Genomic DNA, 22,842 nt, shown 5'->3' on the forward strand with positions numbered 1-22,842 from the left:
TAGTGAGGACCAGAGAGTGATGAACGCTGTCATCCAGTGGGCATGGGAGACTAGTGGCCTGAGAAGTGTTTCGAACAGAAATCTAGGCCCTAGAGTTGAGTTGATTTAGTATCATCAAAAGGATAGATGATGAAGGATGGTCCATGCCTTTCTCAAATATGCTTTTAATGGATTACTGGATGGGTTTGGCACCTTCACAATAACAGGCAATGGAGAGTTGAACATCATGTTCTTTGATTTGTTAACAAGAGACAGTGTGGTATATTGCCGCCACCAGAAGGATAAGTACTGAAAAGTTGGTCATTCACAATTCTAGTTTCATTAATGCAGGCAGTTGTGGAATTTTAGTAGCAAAACGTGAATGGCAAATCTAATTGAAGAGCTGGCCATTTATGTTGTTAGAAGTGATACTTCTCATGTGGTAGGTTTAATATCTTCAACCACATTATGTAGCATCCCCCGAAAAAGACACTGACCCAGGCAGGACTCCTCCTGGACTGTGGCAACGCCTTGCTCCATGGCCTCCCAGGCTACAAAGGTCACCTCAAGGAAATCCTACGTACCACCCAAAATTTTGTAAAAAATATACCACATCACCCCCAACAGGATGGATCCCCTTGTCAGCTGCTTTTATCACCTTCTCGGCCTGCACCAAACCCTTAAAAACAGTTGCTGTATCTACAAAGCCATCACAACTGTAACCTCTGCTGATCTGGCTAAGAAGCCCACCACCAGCGGTGGCTCTTTCGTGCCCAAAGCCAGGGCACCATCATGCTAGAGATGAAGAAGTGCAAAAAAGAAAATGAAAAACGCCTCCACCTATGCACCAAGGATCTACAAGGCATCTTCATACCCATCAGGAGTGCCCAAAGGCTGCTTAAATGTAGAAGGGAGATGCATATAGACAACATTATATCACGACAGAGAAACAATCCACTTCCACTCTCAGAACACAGGCACCACTCCATCAACTTTCACCCTGTATATTATTCTCTACCATTCTGCTACATATATTTTCCACATGCAAACATATTATGCAAAATGGGGGCTTCATCTTTGAGAATTAAGAATAGACACCAATACGAGTGGTGTGAGCTGGTTACATAGAGGGCACAGACAGGGCGCCCCGTTATGAGCAGGGTAATGGCTGCTTGACCTCCTTGTCCAAATCATGTAATTGCAAGTCCACTCTCCAAGTGACACACTCTATCATCGGTATTATTTCTAAGGCATAGCAGTGACACATACTGCTTAAGGAAGGTAAGGACCAACATACTGGAAATGAACAGTGGGGCATCAAGATAATAAGGACTGTTTATGTGTGACGTGGAACACAGAGGTCGGTTATTGCCATTAAGTGGTTAATGGAGAGATGTCTGGTCTTACAGTGTATGTTATGGGATCATACTATGTCTCCGTTAAAAAAAAGTAAGTGTTGGTAAATCTGGACCTTAGCTATGTTTCAGAGGAGCACTGTGGGTTGGCTTGTGTCCTGAGAAGGATTTCCTGCCATTCCGTGCAGTAATATACTCATTCTCATTTTTAATATACACATTAAGATAGGGCATAGGGATGTTCCGTTAGCTGGCTCTTATAGTGGTTAGTAAATTGTTTGCGCACCTCCTAACATTGGCATTCAGTCATGATGTAACCAGAACTGGCATGCCCAAAACATTCCCAGGACGCTGTAGATTTTGACAGACCAGGATCACTACATATCGGGAAACAACCTTTACAACGCATCTTTAACAACGCACTACCATTACAACGAAACTTTTACAACGCAACATCCATTACATCGCATGCCATTACAACGCAACCATTACAACGCATGACACTACAACGCATACCACTACAACGCATGTCATTACAACGCATACCATTACAACGCATTACATTACAACGCATAGTACCCTTACACTATCCAACACTTACTCTACTGTTGCACCCCCCTGGAGTTAGAATAGTAATTTTTACCCCTACACTATCCAACACTTAACCTACTGTTGCACCCCCTGGAGTTAGAATAGTATTTTTTACCCCTACACTATCCAACACTTACCCTACTGTTGCACCCCCTGGAGTTAGAATAGTATTTTTTACCCCTACACTATCCAACACTTACCCTACTGTTGCACCCCCTGTAGTTAGAATAGTAATTTTTACCCCTACACTATCCAACACTTACCCTACTGTTGCACCCCCTAGAGTTAGAATAGTAATTTTTACCCCTACACTATCCAATACTTACCGTACATGCAATGTAATGTTATGCGTTGTAATGGTATGCGTTGTAAAGGTAGTATGCGTTGTAATGGAATGCGTTGTAAAGGTAGTTTTTAAACATTCGTTTTAATGGCATGCGTTGTAATGGAATGTGTTGTAATGGATGTTGCGTTGTAAAAAAATGCGGTGTAAAGGTATGGGTTGTAAAAGTATGCGTTGTAACGTCATACATCCCTACATATCACTAGTTGGAGTAAGGGATGAAAGCATATCCACTATACACTGCAATAAAAAATGCACAGGTGGATTGTAAGATAGTAATGCTCTAGGGCGTTTTCGAGGCGGCACCAGTAGGTAGCGGGTTATTGACCAAGGGTGGGATTTTCATCAGCTCAAGTCTGAGATGATGCAAGATGATTCTGATTCTCCAACAGATCCCAGATAGAAACCCTATCCTACACCAGGCCACTTCTCAACCCGAAACCACAACTTCTCAAACCCACAATGACAACTTCTCAACCCATAATCACAAATTGACGTACTGTAACCGGCTCCTGCAAGGCCCAAGTGCTTCATGCGTGTTTTCACCAGGGCGTTCAGCTCCTGCCTCTCTGAGCGGCGGTAGAGCGTCATGCGCTGCTGGCTGATCCGCTCTGTGGCCGATTTGTTGGGCTGGCGGGCCCCCTTGCGGCTCAGCCTCCTGGCCCACTGCATGCTCTTGCGCCGCAGCAGCGGGTGGTCGGACTGGTCACTCGACGTGGAGTTCCGGTGGTTGATCCGACAGACAATGGGCTCTCTGGTGTCCCTGGTGTCTTCGCAGTCTTCCACACTAATCGAGACCTGGGACTGTGGACGTAAGCACAATGTCTCAATGTCACATGAACCTTTTAGGACAATTACACCTTCCTCCCTCTACCACCCAATCCAGCTCCAAGACTTGTGCTGGCTCCATTCAGGATACAGCCAGCCAGTGAACATTTTTATTCGGCTCTACCGAGCCATAAAAGTCACATCATAAAAAAAAATACACAATGACTAAAAGGTCAGGTAAAGACATTATAAAAGTAGGTTATAAAGTCAGAAAAATATCAAATAGTTTAGTAGGAGTAAAACATAATACATCATTTCAGCGTTTCGTTTGTAATTGCAGAGAGCTTAGGATGTGGTTCAAAACAGCACAAATCACAGCTACATTTCCCAGGCATTGCAGATAAGAGAAGATAGCTGCGTGCACAGCCCAAGAGAAATGAAGACAGGAAAATAAATACTTTGTCCTAAATATCATTTACAACAAGATTGTCCCACTTGGTGTAATTTTTTTTATTATAAACCCTAATAGGGTAATATTTTCGTAAAACATATAGAATAGTATTTCTTAGTCAGACAGTCGGCCACATTCATCATTGTTGCCGTTTGCGATTTCTTAATTGCGAAAATTAAGGAATCGCAATTAAGAAATCGCAAAAGGCTATGCATTAAGAAATCGCAATTTTTTTGTGATTTCTTAATTTTCCTTAATTGCGATTCACAATTTGCGAATCACAATTAAGGAATCCCTTCCCATTGATTCCTATGGGCCTAGAGGCCCATAGGAATGAATGGGAAGCCATTCTCATTTTGCGATTCGCAATTAAGGAATCGCAAAATGAGAATGCTATTTCAAGGGTGCAGGTGGGGATCCAAAGGACCCCCCCTGCACCCCTGAAATATAACTTTAAGTGCATTTTTCACACACACATGCCCCAAGGGCATGTGTGTGTGTAAAATGAAACTTTCAAAAATGCACTTTTGTGCATTTTTGAAAGTTTTCGCAAATGACCATGAAGTTCAACATCATGGTAATTTACCTCTTCCTATTTGCGAATTCGCAAAAAAAAATGTTCATGCATTGCATTTAAGAAATCACAAATTGCGATTTCTTAAATGCAATCGCAATTTAAGAAATCACAACATAACTGCGATTACTTAAATTGCGAAAAAATTAAAAAACATGATGCATCCCAAAAAAGGAAATTGCATTCGCAAACGGCCGAATTTTTCAGCGATTCGCACCGTTTGCGAATGCAATTTACCTTGATGCATGTTCCCCAGTATGTCGTCCATAATACTCTGGTACCACCTCGACGAAGAAGGGAAGGCGAGGCAGGGGGAGAGGACGGAATACAGAGTAGGCGACTGACTAAAAGAAGAGAGTGAGGGGAGAGAAAGGAGAGCCTAAAATCTGTGTTATGAGGAAGGAGCAGGGAGGCTGAAATACAAAGTGTGAGGGTCTGTGATGGAGAAAGGCAAAATAGCTGCAGCAATAAAAGCATTTTCTACAAATCTATTGCTTTGCAGCAGTGCTTAATCTGCAAGCATATAAGTGCCTGGGCTCTCGTCAGGAGGCCACTGCACCTTGTGTCACACATTGCCCCTGCCATTCCTTCAGATGATAGAAACAACACAAGTACTAACGTTCACACTCCTACAAGTGTGACAATTCAGACTATTTCAGGCCCCCAAACTATAAGAATGGCAGGTAATATTCATTTTTAATGTATACGGTGTTAACCCGTTTGCTGCTTCGAACGTTCAGCGCCAGTGCTGAACGTTCGAAGAAACGAGTGTGGCTGCGTCGGCCGTTGGACGTGCGCAGCACCATGGAGGTAGCTCGCGCGACGTCCAATGGCCGACGGCAGCAGCGAAGGGGTTAATAATTAACTATTGTTGTTCTCTCTAAATTAGTCAGTCAGCGCTACCTTGTGGCAGACTGTCACAGGCCCAGGTGCTGACAATTAAAGTGCTGGTACCCAGCACCTTAAACCTCGGGCTCAAATTAAGCACTGCTTTGCAGTTGTACATATTCATGAGGCATCCAAATTGGAAACTGAGCGCCTGAGTTACCAACCTTTCATGCAACCCAATGCAGAAAGGGAACTTGCTGCACTGCATTGCCTAAAAGGGAGACAGCAGAAATGTACCATATCTACTAAGATATGGCACACTTCTGCCCTCTCGTTGCGCTGGCGCACTTGTGGCAGCCTGGCGTCAGGGCAGGCACCTTGTGCCACCAAGATCGGGGCCAGCGTTGTGGTCTGAACAGTGTAGGAAGAGACACATTCCTGCACAAAAACTATTCTTAGAGGCTTATTTCTCTGTGCATATGTGCAACAGAATGCAACACACATGCAAAGACGAAGCAACGAGGAGAAATAAAGATATTTCTCCTCATTACGCCTGTCTTGGGTAGGAGCAGCATTTTGGTGCAAGCCCAGATGACTTTAGCAAATCTGGGTTTGTGTCAAAATCCATGGGTGGATGCACAGGAATGCCAATGCTCAGCCCCTGGAACGTTCTCCGAAGCAAGGTAACACAAGGCAACGCTATGCTATGCATTGTGTTACTTGTTTTTTACTAGGCCATGCGCATTAGGCTTTGCTTAGTAAATTTCGACATACATTTTGCATCTGGACTGTGCCAAAAAAGTGACGCAACTCCGATGCGAAATGTTAGTAAATCTGGGCTAAAATATGTAGAACTTCCACATTCTGTGTGTGGTTCTGCTGAGGCAGCCTCCCTTAGAACGCGAATCTAAATTGACCAAGAACCGCGTAGGGTGGTGAAGGTGGGTTTAGAGCAGCACATGAAGCACCTCTGAGGCTGCAAACATCTGGCTCTCTGTGCGGTAGATGCCAATCGGAATGTCCCCCGAAGTGGAGCACAGCTTTTGGTACAAGCGCCCATAGGATCGGATCCACAGGTCCTCCTCCGTCACCTTCAGCTGTTGGAAGAGAGAGAAAAGAAGGCATCAGAGGATGGTCGGAAAGAGGAGTGGATCAGGGGCTGGGTGAAAGAGGGTTGTTTAATAGGCTGAAGGGCAGATGAAGGACGCTCAGAGGGAGACAGGGGGCCTCATTTATGAGAAATGACGCATTGCTGCATGAAAGCAGCAATGCGTCACTCCTCAGTGCGCACTCATTGCGACATACCTGATGCGTCATATTTACTGTATGACGCATCATGTCGTAAGGAGTTACAGATACGTCAGTATTTCTGACGTATCTGTATGGCGTAAAGGTGACGCATTGCTGGAGTGTGACACAAAAGTGACGCAACCCCAGCAATGTGTCCTTTCTCATGCGGCAAGCCCCATGTGAAAGGGCTTGCGTCAGTCTTACACCTGCTGTGAGGCAGGCATAAGATATTGACGTATTTGCGTCCTAGAAGTGGTGCAGTGAAATCTCAAAGATTTCACAGCGTCACTTCTATGACCCTTTCTTGCGTGGGAACACCCCCCCTGCATACATTATACCTGGCGCAGGCATAATGTAGCACAGGGGTTTACAAAGTGACACATCTACCTAGATGCGTCACTTTGTAAATGTGGCGCAACAAGGCGCATTTTTTACACTGCTGGTGCGTCACAAAAAGTGACGCACCAGTGGTGCAAAAGTGACGCAAGGGCACATAAATGAGCCCCAGGCTGTTTATGTGTGACCCGTAACAATATCTCCATGATGCTGACTCCATGGAGACCAGCAGAGGGGCACTAAGAGCATGACAGGCATTCATCGTTTAAATAATGTCTACTCTTCCCACTATTTGTGTGAAAATGTGTGTGAGCATGGTTTAGACATGAACGTCAAACAAACTATAACTAAGTAGCTACAGGATGTAGCCTAGTATCTACTCCATCATGATGTATGCCAGAGGTGCTCATGGATTGTTTGCAAGGGTTTCATATTGCAAACACCCATCCCAAGTTTGCACCAATGCATATCAACAAAAGGTGTTTGGCACATCTTAATACCACACCTTAGCACCCCCCCCCCCGTTTGGACGGTGGTGGGTCAGTCACACCTGTCAGGATTGTTGAAGACCAAAGCTCAGCTGCTACAGAGCCGCTTAAAAGTATTGATCAATAGTAACTTTGAATGAAATACTTTTGCATCCATTATGTCATTAATACATAAGGCCTTAGTTAAGTCTTACAGATGTATAAAGTTAAACACACACACAAACAAAAACATTATTTTAAACAAGTGTTTTAGTAAATACTACCAATATTTTTAACCGCGTGTATTCATTTAAAAAAGTGTTTGCTGAGGATGTGCTCTTAAAAATTAGCAGGTACCAATTTAAACTAATCACTATGAATGTAAGTTGCGCATGAAATGAAAATATACACCATTTCCTGAACCGTTGAGGGCTTGGTGATTCGCAGACGGGATTTCTTATCAGTCCTGTTACCACATTTAAGTCTCTAGTTCCTGGAGCTTTGTGAGTTTGAGCTTTTATTGCAGCTAAAGATTTGGTTCAAGGGCATTTGATAGCAGTTTGTAAAACTAAACACTGTTGTTCATGGTGAGGTTGTTTGTAAAGTTGCTGGAGAAGAAGGCAAGCATCTCTTCTGCTTATGTGATCCAAGTCAGAGATCCATATATATTTAATGTATACCCTCAGGGTTTACCTAAACTACCTGAGAGGGCGTGAGCATGCATGACCCCATGGTCTAGTGACCAATAGATTTCTCAGAATCTCTGCGTCTGGTCAGCAAAACATTAGTGCCCTTTTGAGGATGTCCCTGTGATCCAGGTCATGATGGAAAGAGCTACATGCACAAGTCTATTCCTGTCACGTGATTTCATTTCAGATCATTTGGAGTTTTATTTTTAACTTCATAGATGACACACATTTTAATTCACAGGAAATTAGACCAACGCCCCAGTTTCACCTGCCCTCCTAGAGCTGTGTATGGAGCAAATATGTTTAGTCATGAGGATCACATCAAGACACACTTCTCTTTAATTGAAGGCTCGCCCTACAGTTCAGTAGTACAAAAAGAACAATGGATGGACAGAATGCATAACAATGTCATACATTCACCCCAGTACAGAGATCTGGGCCTAAATCCATCGTTTTTTTTGCTCACCATGCCATTCAAGTTTGGACCCAGCCATATGCAAATCAGTCTTGACCAGGCGCCGAATGGGAACAGCCCAGCACGAACTGCCAGGTCAGGTCCTCCCTGGACTGGAAATAAGCATGCTAGGACCAGTTTCAGGGTTTTAGCCCTCATCAGCCAGTATAGCTTGATTCCAGTGGCATGGAGAGCACAGGACCCACGTCTGGGCATACCCGTCCCACTCGGGGTGACAAGTGCAAAAATAACAATTGATGCACAGAATGCAGAACAATGTCATACATTCACCTCAGTACAGAGATCTGGGCCTAAATCTATCGTTTTTTTGCTCACCATGCCATTCCAGTTTGGACCCAGCCATATGCAAAACAGTCTTGACCCTGCGCCCAATGGGAACAGGCCAGCCTGAACTGCCAGGCCAGGTCCTCCCTGGACTGGAAACAAGCCTCCTAGGACCGGTTTCGGGCTTTCAGCCCTCATCAGACAGAATAACTTGGCTCCAGTGGCATTCGAGAGGACGGGACCCACGTCTGGGCGTACCCGTCCCAGTTCAGTAGTAGACATCTAAGGTCAGCCACTTACAAAATTCTCTCTGAACACTAGTTCTGAAGACCACTACTGAATGCTTTAAACCCACACCTATAGAGTTACCTACTTGTTGAGAACCACAGACTTACTACACGTTATGAAAAACCTAATTACCAGACAGTATCTACTGATGACTAAAGTGAGAATGCTGGAATCTAAGCATAGTTGCCATATACAGAGACAAGGAAGTTTACTAGAGATCTACCTAGCTCTCAATACATGGTTGTAACTTGTAAGTTAGCATATACTTTAAACAAAATTGCCAATAAGACTTGAGTCAACCAAATCCAGACAGAAACGTACAAAAATTCACTTATCCATCTGCACCCACTTTTTCAAATGTTCAAACATGCAGAAAAATGCAAACATAAAAACCCACGTGCCCTCTCAGGCACATAGATATGTGAATTCTTCTGCAAACAGAGAATCCTCCACATGCCTTACACAAATCCTCCAGCACCATTAAGCTGTCTCAATCAGCACCGGTAAAACATACAGATCCTGCTTCAACCAACATATGGGGCATATTAACAATGGCCCGCGGTAATTATCGCTGGCCGTGCTTAGCTTTATTTATATTATCGCTATCTCTGGTATTTATTGCCCTGGTAGCGTGTAATTACCAACGCTTTACACCAGGCCGATAAAAATTCCAGAGATAGCGAGGTTATCGCCCTTTTGCAGGGAACATCACTGGTTTTCCAGCGATGTCCTCTGCAAAAGGACGAAAACCTTGCTAATACGACCCACAGGGTCGTATCAGCATAATCTACCCCCTATGTTAGGGATGGCTAAGTCAGGACTTTCGTAGACGTTAGAATTTGGCGAAAACGGCTGTTTTCGCCAAAATCTAATGTGTGCTAAAATCATGTGGGCTGCCTTGTAAATATTGCGATGTAAACATCAGCGATATTTGCAAGGTAGTCCATCTGGAGTATGCCCAGTAACGCCCACTTTGCATCTCATTGGAGATGCAAAGGGAGGCGTTAGGAAAAAGGGTGCTAACAGCAATCATGCATGTTAGCACCCTCTTGTAAATAAGGCGCTGGCTTTATCTCTGCTTTTGTGGCTTTGTAAGCCAAAAAAGCGGAGATAAAGCCCTTGTAAATATGCCCCATACACACTATATAATGAAACACCTTGTACTTACTGCCCCTGGGAACTTGACAATCACCCTTGCAATCCCAAATGGATCTTTATGTCCTACTTTAAAAATACTATGGACGTGTGAAGGGTCAAACTCGCCATCCTTCTCGTCCCACACATTCACACACCATGTACATATTTAATTCTCAGATGGCTTACTATTGTGTATGCTGATGTACAAATGCTGTCTCAAGTGTATGGATTATCTAGCCCTGTTGTGTTCTGAGTCTTTATTAAAAGTCATGTTCTGAATTTTGGAGCTGTGAAGCCCACTGACATCCAATGCTTGATATAGATCCTGTTCCTTCCTCCATGGTGTTGCTGCCTTCAAGCTCTCAGTGTTTTATCATGTGCTAAAGGTATGAGGCACCATTTTACCATGCTCCTATCTCTCTGATGTTTACTATGGGAAAGCTCTGGACACCTGATCAGGTTTTTAGTACGATGGCAGATCTATCCAGACATCTAAAACATGTCTGAAAGGTTTCTAAAGATGTGTTGTTTCAAAAGTGTTTATCCATGTGCTGTTGAGGACCAATAAAGGTAATTCCAACATCCCTGCTTCTGCTGGGTGTAGAGTCTACCTCATTGGCACATCTTTTGGATATTTAGGGCTCCCTCAACTCACGGCTTGGATCATAACAAGTGATTCTCAAAATGGCAGGGAAACATCCTTTACAACGTAACTGGTACAACGCGGTACCGTTACGACGCAGCTTTAACAACGAAAGTCGTTACAACGACTTTCGCTGGAGGGCGCTCTAGGATAGGGGATAGTTTAATTTACTATCCAACACCTTCCCTACTATCCACGGGGACTGGTGTTGGAATAGTAAATTAAACTATTCACTATCAGCGCCCCCCCAACGCAAGTCGTTGTAACGACTTGCGTTGTTAAAACTGCATCATAAAGGGACGCGTTGTAACAGTACGCGTTGTACCTTCATACATCCAAATGGCACTGTTGGACTGCTTATCTTCAACATGGCCACTGTCGCACCTATTTGTCTGTGCTCCGTGAGACTCCACATGGCCAGGCCTTCTGAAACCCTGTTTTGTTAAATGCTCTTTGCAACACAAATATATCTCTTCACCCTTTTTTTAAAAACATGGAGTAGCATTGTGTTTTGCAGCAGCAGAAATATATGACAGAGAATTGGCATAGTGCTTACTTTGCGATTGTGTATGAACAACTACAGCAAGACCAATAGTGTTTAGTAATACAAAAATGGTTAAATAAGCGTACGCCACATTTCCACCTTCATTAAGAACACAAACATTGCATCTTTCAGGAGCTGGGAATATATAAAAGAACAAGTGAGGAAAATCAATTGGCCTGCTCTTCAGAGTGATTCTGTTACTACCAGAACCTGATGACATATCTTTATGAAATGTAAACAAACAAATAGGCTTAGCTCATTTTTCTTTTACTTTAACCCTTTGAGCAACAGGTTCCCAATCATTATTTTGTTACTTACGGCACACAGGAAGCCGGATCCTGGCATCGAATCCAAGCCGAGCAGCAACCGGGTGATGGAGATCATGTAATCCTTCACAAAGGACTGAACATAGAGAGATAAGGAAGACCAGGTGAGAGAGCGGCCAGAGAAGATATATACACATATATATATATATATATATATATATACATATATACATGCACGTTGCTCCAAAAGACTCCTGATACATGGGGGTGGAGTGTGAAGTCCACAGAGCACATCAGCAATATGAACATCACCTTCAAACAAAATTACGCTCACTCTGGGCTAAATCTTGCGGAGTGCAAACATTTAATTAGCAAACAATTCTGACGAGTTTCAGCTGTCATGAGGCCTAGATCACATAACAGGATTGCGCAAACCCATACTCCATATATTGTGCACAATAGAAAAAGGACAAAGTGAGAACTACAAAGAACAGGCACCACGTTGGAATAGCTCAATGTTACATATGAAATACAGGTGTACGTATCTGATTACTACATAGTCCAATACAAAATATCTTGCCATCATACATAAGTGCAAGGACCTTGTTAGAAATGGGGGTCTCTAGTTGGAAATGGTTTGCACCTTTGTCCAAGTAGGGACCCTTCTTCCTAGTCAGGGTAAGGGGGATACACTCCTAAAATATCCCGGCTCTCCCCCCTGGTAGCTTGGCACGAGCAGACAGGCTTATCTCAGAGGCAGTGTGTAAAGTATTTGTGAGCACATACAGTAATACCGTTACAACACCACAAATGGACACCACACCAATTTAGAAAAATAAGTGATCTTTATCTAAACCAAAAAAGACCAAAACGACAAAAATCCACAATACAGTAATCAAAATATGACTTTTAAAGGCAAAAATAGTTCTGTTCAAAGCACATTGCAGATGCAACACTTTTCACACAAAGTACCTTGGATGCGTTGCACACACAAACAAAAACTGTCACAGGGAAAGTGATGCGTCGGTTCCTTATGCCCAGGGAAGGTGATGCGTCAGTTCCTTACTTCAGGGGAGGTGATGTGTCAGTGCCTTACTGCCTCGCAAGGGCAGTGATGCATTGGTTCCTTACTGAAGGGGAGGTGATGCGTCAGCTTCTTACTGTGTGAGAATGGAAAGGTGATGCGTCGTTCTTTCCAGCCTCGGTCCCACGATGCATTGATTCTTGCAGCCGCACAGCAGGACCTGCGCCGGAATCAATGCGGTGATCTCGGAGATCGGTGCACGGGATTCGGCGTGTGGCGATTTCTCGAGCCGCGGTAGGCGCTGCTTCGATTTCTTTGGCTATGCGTCAGAAACAGGTGCGGATGTGTTGTGCTTCTCGAAGTTGCATTACTTTTCCAGCTCCCAGCGGCAAACAGCCTCCAGAGGTCCAAAACAGCAGCAGGCACCTCTTAGCAGGTCTGCAAGGAAGTTCAAGGGAGCTGGTGGTGAAGTCTTTGTGTCCCGGAGACTTCAGAACTGGAAGCAAGCTCTAATTCCCGCTCTTGGAGATCTTCCTCAAGCAGGGGACACAGCACACAGCAAAGTCCTTGTCCTTTCCTTGGCAAAAACAGTCATTGCAGGCTAACCCCAGACAGAAAACCGCAAAGTGGCAGTACTCCTCCTCAGTTTCCGCAGCTCTTCTCCTTGGCAAAGGTTCCTCTTGATTCCCAGAGGTGATCTTTGAAGTCTTTTCTGTCCCCACGACTTCCAACAGGAGGCAAGCTCTACTTCAAACCCTTGTAGAAAACTCTTAACATCAGGATGATGAAAGCTCAGTCTAGTCCTCTCCCTGATCAAGATAGAAGCAACCACTGCAGGTCAACTCCAACAGCACCCAGCACCTGGGCAGTACTCTTCCTCCAACTTTCCCAGTTCTTCTTCCTGGCAGGTTCCTTAGTTCAGGAGTAATCTAAAGTTCAGAGGTCTGGGCCCCATTTGTTATAGCACAAATGGTAGCAGATAAGCTCTTTGCCCAGCCAAACCCAGTTCTGTCCTCTCTGGTGCAGCTGCCATGCAGGAGTTGGAGACAGCATTGTCCAAGGCAGACCAGGCCCATTCAGGTGTTAAAGTAATGTCCTCCCCCTACTCAAAATGCAGCCCAGGTCTATTCAGCCCAGTCCTGACTCATCCAGGAAAGGCAGGCCATACCTCAACCACCCCTCCCCGTGGCTGTCTACAGTGAATGCACATCCCCAGCCCCTGTCACACCAAAGCTAGACAGTCAATCCACAAACCAGCAGAGAACAACAGGATGGCTAAGCAAGGAAATACCCACTTTCTAAAAGTGGTATTTTCAAATACACAATATAAAAATCACCTCTACTAAAAGATGCATTTTTCTATTCTGAGTTCAGGCATAATAAACCCCATCTTTCTATCTTGTCCCAATGGGAAGTTATACCTTAAGATGTTATAAATAAACTCCCATTCAATCCTATGGGGTAGATAGCCTTTCATAGTGAAAAACGAAATTGGCAGTATATTAGGACATGCCACACACATCAGGGCATGTTATACCTTTCACATACACTGCTCCCTGCCCACAGGGGTACCATGGGCCTACCTTAGGGGTGACTCACATGTAAGAAAAGGAAAGATAGGGCCTGGCAAGTTGGTGCACTTACCAGGTCGACATGGCAGTACTAGACTGCACACAGACACTGATGCTTGTGTGGGTGGCACAATCAGTGCTGCAGGCCCACTAGCAGCATTTGACTTACATGCCCTGGGCACACACAGTGGACTGTACTAGGGACTTAGTAGTAAGTCAAACAAGCCAATCATGGAAACGCCAATTCATCAACACAATTTACAGGGAGAGCATATGCATTAAAGCATTGATCAGCAGTGATAAAGTGCCCAGAGTCACAAAACCAACAAGAACAGGTCAGAAACAGAAGGCCAAAAAGCAAAAAGTCTGGGGATAAACCCGCTGGGCAATCCAGGTCTAACAGGCCTCAATATACCAAAATCAAAAAGACCCCAGCGACTAAGGTGGGCAATGAAACCACAGGCATGTTGGGGGCACATACCATATTTGACACTCACAATTTAACCAAAGTCCTGATAAGTATATATCTCATCTTAGAATACAGCCTAATTGGGCAAAGAATACATAAACCTCATCATCCTATGTATAGGAACATAGAAGAGGTTAACAAGATCCATAATATTTACAGTGAATAGAAAAAAGGACTAAATGAAAATACAACGAAAACCATCTTGAGATGGTGCAGTATTCTACATGAAATCTAAATGTGCATTGAGTCAGACATATGCATATATATATATATATATATATATATATATATATATATATATATATATATATATATATATATATATATATATAATATATAATTGTCACACATACATGCGAGGGCCTCAGTATTCCATAAATCAAAAGGCCTGTTTTCTCCGGTATGTATAGAAGACTCAAAAACTATATAAATCACAGAATTGAACCCCAAGTGGGCAAAGTATACACAGATCTCCTCATGAAAAATATACTTGTACAAAACTAAAATTTTTTATCATTAATTAACATTCCCGAGTCACCAACATCAAAACAAATCGAATCTGGTTCAGGTATGACACCATAAATCTTATCTGTAATACGTTGTGCAGAACACCCACGTGTGTCCAGGAAGACGGTATGTTATGCTGGGGTTTTCACTGGTCAGGCTACCAATGCTGGGGTCACTCTTTAAAAATGGCCCAGTTCTTTCGAATCATCTTTTGTACTACCAACATTTTAGAAGAGGAAAGTGGGAGACTTAAAAAAAACAATGGTAGAATGTATTTCTCCCATTGACTTCGATTGAGATGTGTATTGGTTCTATGGCATGTATGGGACTTGAAAGGGTGCTGCTGCAGGATTGGATATGAGAAATGCAAATATACCTTTTTTCCTCTCATGAAGGAGCCCGCAGAAAGCACTATGGCAGGCAGAGAGAGCGTGATAAATATGTTGTGCACTAGCCTGCAGGAGCAGGTTACTAGCAGTGCATATTCTGAGTCGCACAAAACCAGTCCATGTCAGCTGAAGCCCGCTGACCAATTGGGTTTCGGTTTGCAGAAATCGGGAGGTGGGAGACTAGCCTTGAAATCAGGAGGGTTTGGCATGTATGCCTTAGACCCAGTGTTGAATGTCGGGTGGCTGTCAGATCTTCCCCTACTTCTGTGTCTCTTTTGTTATCAAATAAGATTCTATTACGATCTGTTTTTTTGTTCCTCTTTATTGAAGACCTATTATGGATAAAGGATGTATGACATCACAACGCATGCTTTTACATCGCATGCCTTTACAACGCGGTTTTTACATCGCAAACCTTTAGAACGCATAGCGCTTTGGGGTGCTGGATAGTGAATAGTTTAATTTACTATTCCAACTCCAGTCCCCGTGGACACTAGGGAAGGTGTTGGATAGTAAATTAAACTTATTCCCTATCCTAGAGCGCCCCCCAGCGCAATGCGTTGTAATGGTTTGCGTTGTAAAAGTTGCGTCGTAAAGGCACTGCGTGGTAAAAGTTGCGTTGTAAAGGATGTTTCCCATGGATAAACTCTCTTCCGAATCTGGACATCACGCCTTTCCCTCCTTCAAGTGTGCCTCCATCGTGTTACAGTTTCTTCTAGCCCTCAGTAGCTCCCCAAATAGACTACTCCATTTGACGGCGTCTGGGTGACCACTGAGGGCATTCAATCCTCTCTCTGCTAATAGGTGTGTGTTAAATCTACATTCAGTGTGTTGTTCCTTAGTTTGTCCACAAATCTCAGAGCTGATCCCTACAACCCCTTCCAGATTATAAAAGGTCAATGTATCTTAGCCAGAGGACAGCCTGCCACACAAACATTGAGAAATTAGGTTTATGATTGGCAGATGTATGCACCGTTTCCAAGCAGGAACCACAATCCTAGTCAGGGTAAGTGTAGTACACACTAAGAGCTTACCTGTGCTCACCCTCTGGTAGCTTGGCACAGAGCAGCCAGGCCAAACTAAAGAGGCGTAAAGTATGTGTGCACACACACCCACAGTAACTGAGTGAAAACACCACAAAAATAATCCACCAGCTTAGAAAAATAGCCATTATTTATCTGAGTAAAACATGACAAAAATCCAACATACACAAGTCAAGATATGAATTTTCAAGGTTAGATCAAAATGCAGTGCTTAGAAATCAATAGCTCCATCTTGTCATCCTGGACTGGGACAAACCCAAAAGTTCAGCCCGACTGCTATGGAGCGCGGGCCAAATACAGGAGTCATGCAGACCCCGCTGACAGTACCTTAGATGAAATCACAGACAATGCAAGGCACAGAGAAGGTGACGCATCGAGAATGCAGGTGATGCGCCTGTTGTTAAATGTTGGGCAAGGTTGCGGAGACTTTAAAAATCTGGACGATGCAGTGCGCAGAGGAGGTGATGTGTTGGTTGCTGATGCGAGGCCTCGGTTTCTGAAGGCGACACTGTGTCGATGGTGTGTCAATTTCAAGAGCGTGATGCTTCGATTCTTTGGCGTCGATGTCAAACCGCTCGGCTGCTGGCACTGCTTCCGCTGGAAGCCACTGCGTAGGAATGGGAACGGTGAATAACAGAGTTCGGTGACGCGGTGTTGGAGACTAACTCAGTAGCAGGTCTTCGTAGGTGCTGCAGCAAAGTCACGACAGCGTTGTAAGACGAGGTAGATGCCTCCCTCACTCAGTGAGTGGGGACCACTGCTTCGGTGCAGGCAGTGGCGATGCATCGATTTAGCAGGGATGTGGCAGTTCCAAAATTACGCTTTGGAGTCAATGCGTTGGTTTCTTGGTTGCAGCACCAAAATTCACTTCCAAGGGTCCATGGCTGCATTTTTCACCACTTGGCACAGCAGAACTCACAGCAGAGGAACCCAGGTGCTGGTAGCAAGATGCAGTTGAAGTCTCTGTAGTCCTTGAGACTTCCGCCACAGGAAGCAAGCCCCTGAAGAACCTTTAGTTGCAGGATGTAGAGAGTAGAGTCCAGTCTTCTCACCCCAGGCAAGAAGCAGCAAGGAGCAGGTCAACACAGCAAAGCAAGCAGTAATGTGGCAGTCCCTCCTATCAGCACGACAGCTCTTCTTCCTGGCAGAATGTCCTCAGTCCAGATGTTTTCTGAGTATATGGTGTCAGAGGTCTGGTACCATTTTGGCCTTTGAAGTAGGGAGACTTCAAAGAAAGGTCTTTGTAGTGCACAAGACCCTGCCCTACCTAGCCCTAGCTCGAGACACGCTGTGGGTGGGGGTGGGGGGTGTTTGAGGCAGATCTTTGTGTGAGGCCAGGCACAGCCCTATTCAGGTGCAAGTGTCAGCTCATCCCACCACTGTTGCTCAGGAAGGCTCATGAGCCTGGTGATGGGCCATCAGGATATGCAGGGGACACCTCAACGCCCTTTGTGTGTGACTTCCTAGAGTGAGTTCATATAGCCCAGCTGTTGTCCAACCCCGATGTGTATTCTTGGGACAGGCAGAGGCACATAACAATCCAGCTTTCTAAAAGTGGCATACTCAGACCTGCAGTTTAAAAAACAACTTCAATAAAATATGTTTTTTTAAATTGTGAGTCCAGATACACAAAACACATCTGCTCCCAATCGGAAGATACACTTGTAAGATGTTTCAAGGCACCTCCAATGCTAGCCTTTGGGAGACTTAGGCCTTGCAGTAATGAAAAATGTATTTAGCACTCTTTCACTACCATGACATTTAAAACACCAAGTACATGCCCTACCTTTTAAATACACTGCACCCTGCCCAGAGGGCTACCTAGGGTGCCTTACATGTAATAAAAGGGAAGGGTTGGGCCTGGCAATTAGATGAACTTTCCAGTTCAAAATTGCAGTCTAAAACTGCACATGCAGGCTCTGCAGTGGCAGACCTAGACAGGTTTCGAAGGACTACTTATATGGGTGGCACAGTCAGTGCTGCATGCCCACTAGTAGCATTTGATTTACAGAATGTGGGCAAACACAGTGCACTGTACCAAGGACTTATTAGTAAATCAGAATGCCAATCATGGAGAAACCAATCGCACCATGTTTCAGGCGAGAGAGAGCACATGGACTTTAGCACTGATTAGCAGTGGCAAAGTGCCCTTAGCCCTAAAGCCAACAAAAAGGTCAGAAACATGGGCAGAGGAAGGCAAAACGTTTGAGGATAACGTGCCATAAGGTCCAGGTCCAACATAAACTAAGGAACAACACCCTGAATATAGCTTTTACACACAACATGAGCAGAGAAAGGGTTACATTTTTGGATGTGTTGGTAGAAATAAGGGGCAACAGGATCCAGACTAGCCTCTTCTGGACAGCCACAGCAGTTAACAGCCTCCTTCACGCGCTCAGTGGTCACTTAGACACCCTCAAATGGTGTGTTCTTTTTGGAGAGCTACTGAGGGCGAGGAGAAACTGTAGCACAATGGAGGCATACTTGAAGGAGGAAAAGGCGATGAGGTCCGGATTCAGAGAGAGAGGTTATCCACAATGGGTCCTCAATAAAGCTAGCAAGAGCATTAAAGAAGCAGATTGTAATAAAATCTTCTTTGATAACAAAAGATACATCGAAGTAGGGGAAGATCTGACAACCACCCACATGATTTCAGCATTCAGTAGTGAGTCTAAGGCAGTACAAAAGATGATTTGAAATAACTTGGACATTTTAAAGAGTGACCCCACCATTGGTAGTTTGATCAGTGAGAAACCCAGTATAACATACCGCAAGGCATGTTCCCTTAGAGACTTTTTGATACCTAGTGATATTACTGTTAACAATGGGAATAGATAACAGATGCTGCAGGGCTTCTCACATCTTATCGATATAAGGCCTCCACAAACAGTAAGAGTAGAAGGGAACATGAAGTCCCCTATGGCAAAAGCAATAGGAACATAACACAGTTTCTGACATGTAGTACGCAATTTGTCATCTACATACTAGAAATGGTCCACATGGTAAAAGATCATGGGTAGTGTGATCCATGCACTTAAGAAAGGTGTCTTGGAACTTATGAGGTCAATTGACACCTGTGATCCTCATTACCATTTGGCAAGACATTTTAATGAAATGTACTTTGGGGATAGATCCAAACTAACATACTTTGCAATGGAACACATGCCAGTCAACAGGAGAGGAGGAAATAGAACACTGCTATTGAGATGGAAAGACTCTGAATACACATTAGACCTTGACATAAAAACTCCAGAGGTTTAAACATGGAGGAAGAATTGAAATTACATTTAAGAGAAGATTGATCGCCCATGTTTGTTTACAATATTTCCTTTTTTATGATGTGCTGTGAGCTTGCTTTTTTGTAATGTTAGATTTTAACCTGTACATCTGTTCTTTTATTTTTTAGGAGGAAAGGAAGGGTAGCCCTACATGCTGGGGTAGAACTGCCAACTGGGATACCCTTACACTTTTCTTCCTGGACACATGTAGGTGTTCTGCACAGCCTATCACAGATAAGAATTGTGGTGTTATACTTGAGTCAGCTTTGATTTGTTTTGATGTGGGAACTGAGGAATGTTAATAAATAATAATTTTTTAATTTTTTTTACTGATTATATTTTACTTTTGAGATATGTTTGCGTGAGGAGATCTGCATATACTTTGTCCACCTGGGCTTCAATTCTGTGAGTGTTTCTCGTGTCTGGCGGGCTTTTTTTTAATGTTCTCACGGCGGTGCCTCAGAAAATGGGCACTGTAATGGGAATGCCAAAAACAGTTCCTGCACAGCATGGACTGTAAAGTCCATGCAGCTCAGGAACTGGAGTGCATGTACATAAGGGGGCACATGCTGTGCCCCCTGCATGCACCCCATGGCCCTGAGGACCAGTGGAACCGCCATGAAAACTGTGGTCGAGAGGAAACATGTAATATGCTTGGCAGGACTGCCGCGGTCCCCTACAAGCATATTGCGACCTCAAGACCATTGCAACATTGCCAGGGAATGGAGGTTCCCTGGCGGCTGCAGCGGGGCAATGGTGGTAATTGGGCAGGCGGAAGGCCGCCACTGCCATGCCCTGCAAGTCTGGCGGTCCGTGGACCTCCATGCTCATAGTAGACCCCTTAGTCCTGCTTCTATTGTGCACAATATATGGAGTATGGGTTCAAGCAATCCCGTCATGTGATCAAGGCCGCTTGGCGGCTGAAACGTGTCAGAATTGTTTGCTGATTATATATTTTCACTTCGTGTGTGTTCGCCTTGAGTGAGCATAATTTTCATTGAAACTGATATATATATATATATATATATATATATATATATATATATATATATATATATATATATATGATTATACACAGAATTTAAAATAAATGTACAGAATTGCTTAGAAAAAGTAAACTAAAAATTAAAATCAGCCTAGGATTCTGAAGGTAATTAAGCTGAAATATTTGAAAAGGCCTAGCTTCTTCAGGAATAACCGAAAATTGAACAAAATTCAATAAAATGCCACATAAAGGTTTTGGTCTTTGCCCCTTTAGCAGAGGACTGGTAGCCACATTTAGAGGCCTGCGTCTGCCTGGCAGTGCTCTGAATGCCTACAGTGTGGTAGATGCATTGGAAGCAGAGCTACATGCCTTCTGGGCACCATGCTTGTTTTGCCCGCCTGGCATTCATGTGGAGAGAATTATAGGGATCTTTAAATATGTACACAGAATCATTGAAAAATCCTCATTTATTTTAGAAAAATGCATAGGATATGTTAGAAATACAAATCATTTTTAAAATACTACTTTTAAATAATATTTGAAAAAAGGGATGTCGTTACTCTTTAAACATCTCTTAAGACTGGAAAGAATGCTGATAAAAATGGCAAGAACGTATATAAATTTTAAAATGCATAATAATTTTTTTTACGTGTGCAGAATGAATTTTTACAGGCTTTAAAATACTGTATTTTCTTTCAAGTTTTGCATGCCATTTAATTATTATTATTATTTTTAACATTTTCTCTAAAATGCAAATGCTTGTTTAAAATGTGGGGACAATCCCCAAGGCCACAAAGGAACTGTGTGAAGGGTGATCAAAAAACACTTTGTCAGTAGGACCAACCTGGGGTAAATGTGATATTTTTTGGCAGGATAAACATTTTAATATACTCTCTCCCTCTGAAGCTGGATTTTCTGGTTTAGGCTGAACACAGGTGAATCCAAGTCATTTTAAGTTTAATAAAACATACCTGGTACAGGAGTGTGTCCAACATGCTGACACTGAAGACCTTCCCCGCCGCAAAAGGTAGCCGGAACATGAAAACCAAGTTTGAACCTTTTTCTCTTTCTTTCTGGAAGTAAGATAAACAAAAATATGATTTTATCTTTCTTGTCGAAAGGTACAGTAACCGAAAGAGTTGAATCTCTAAGGGTTTCAGCTATATCAACGGGTCCTTACCACCTATGAGATTTCAGGTCCACGCCACTACCGAATTTGCCATGTCCCTAAACAACACCCTAGCATCATCGGATACTGTTGCAATGCATGCATCTATAAAATTCCATCCACCCTAAATATTCTGAGAATTATAGGTATCACATAATCTAAAGCCCTCCCCATATCATCTGGGAAACCAACTCCACATAGATTGTGTGGTAACTATGCCACCATTTAATTATCTGGAGTCTTAGGCAGCCACAGATCTTCCAGGCCCCACAACATATCCCTAATTTTCATGGAATCCATCCAGTGTGGAGTCTTATTCCAAGCTCTATTGTTGTGTTGTATATTTAGTTCTTAATCAATGGTTGGGTGGTCTGCATTATTCTATGTTCACCAAATGTCTGGTTATTGTGAATAGATTTCTAACAGAATGTGGGGTTTTATATACTTAGGCTCATGAAAGAATCACGGGCTATTGGCCTTGACGATCTTCAGGCAGTAGTCTTTGGTATTAATCTGCTTTGGTGGCCTTCCACTCTGCCCATTTTTCCACTGGGTTGTTTAAACATTGGGGTTCCTTAGTGCTGGAGAGAGGCTGTTATAAAACCTTTACATAAAAAGAAGATCACAATTACCCAGCCAACTATAGATTCCTATCTGTTGGATTCCATCTTTAAGATATTATTGAGAACAGTTTTGAGATGTCTCAAAAGCTAGTGAAAGGCTGAAGGGATTACTCCCAGAGAACAAGGTGGGTTTAGAGAAAATCACTCCACTATAGACCATTGCTTTGTTCTTTGGGCGTTAACAATGAAGTAGATTGTAGTAGCAGGAAAACTATACTGCTGCTCTGTTGACTTCAGAACCGCATTTGACATAGCAGATGGGAATGTGTTATGGAGAAAGCGTTACAATCTTAAAATCCCTCTGGCCTTTTCAATATTTTGCAGGTTATTCAAAGTAACAACTAGATCCAGGTAGTTGATAATCATATTAGAAACCTCATGAAGAAGATGCCAGTTGAAAATGGTTTGAAGCAGGGGTGTATTCTTGCTCCATTATTATTTAGTGCATGACGGGAGCAGCGTAAATTTCGCTCCACCCTTTTGTGTTTAGCTAGGCA

General features: G+C 43.4%; 1 protein-coding gene across 1 annotated transcript in view; it reads right to left on the reverse strand.

Annotated features, from left to right (window-relative positions):
- Positions 1-22,842, reverse strand: part of LOC144764134 (potassium channel subfamily T member 2-like) — a gene marked incomplete at its 5' end in the record, with an annotated part of 1,271,238 nt that overhangs the window by 25,226 nt on the left and 1,223,170 nt on the right. Inside the window, 4 exons of the mRNA XM_078650285.1 lie at positions 2,769-3,072; positions 5,858-5,986; positions 11,341-11,424; positions 21,526-21,627. Coding sequence (XP_078506411.1) covers positions 2,769-3,072; positions 5,858-5,986; positions 11,341-11,424; positions 21,526-21,627 — 619 coding nt within the window. The remainder of the gene's footprint in view (positions 1-2,768; positions 3,073-5,857; positions 5,987-11,340; positions 11,425-21,525; positions 21,628-22,842) is intronic.

The sequence above is a fragment of the Lissotriton helveticus genome, chromosome 1_1 (assembly GCF_964261635.1).
Source record: "Lissotriton helveticus chromosome 1_1, aLisHel1.1, whole genome shotgun sequence".
NCBI lineage: Eukaryota > Metazoa > Chordata > Amphibia > Caudata > Salamandridae > Lissotriton > Lissotriton helveticus.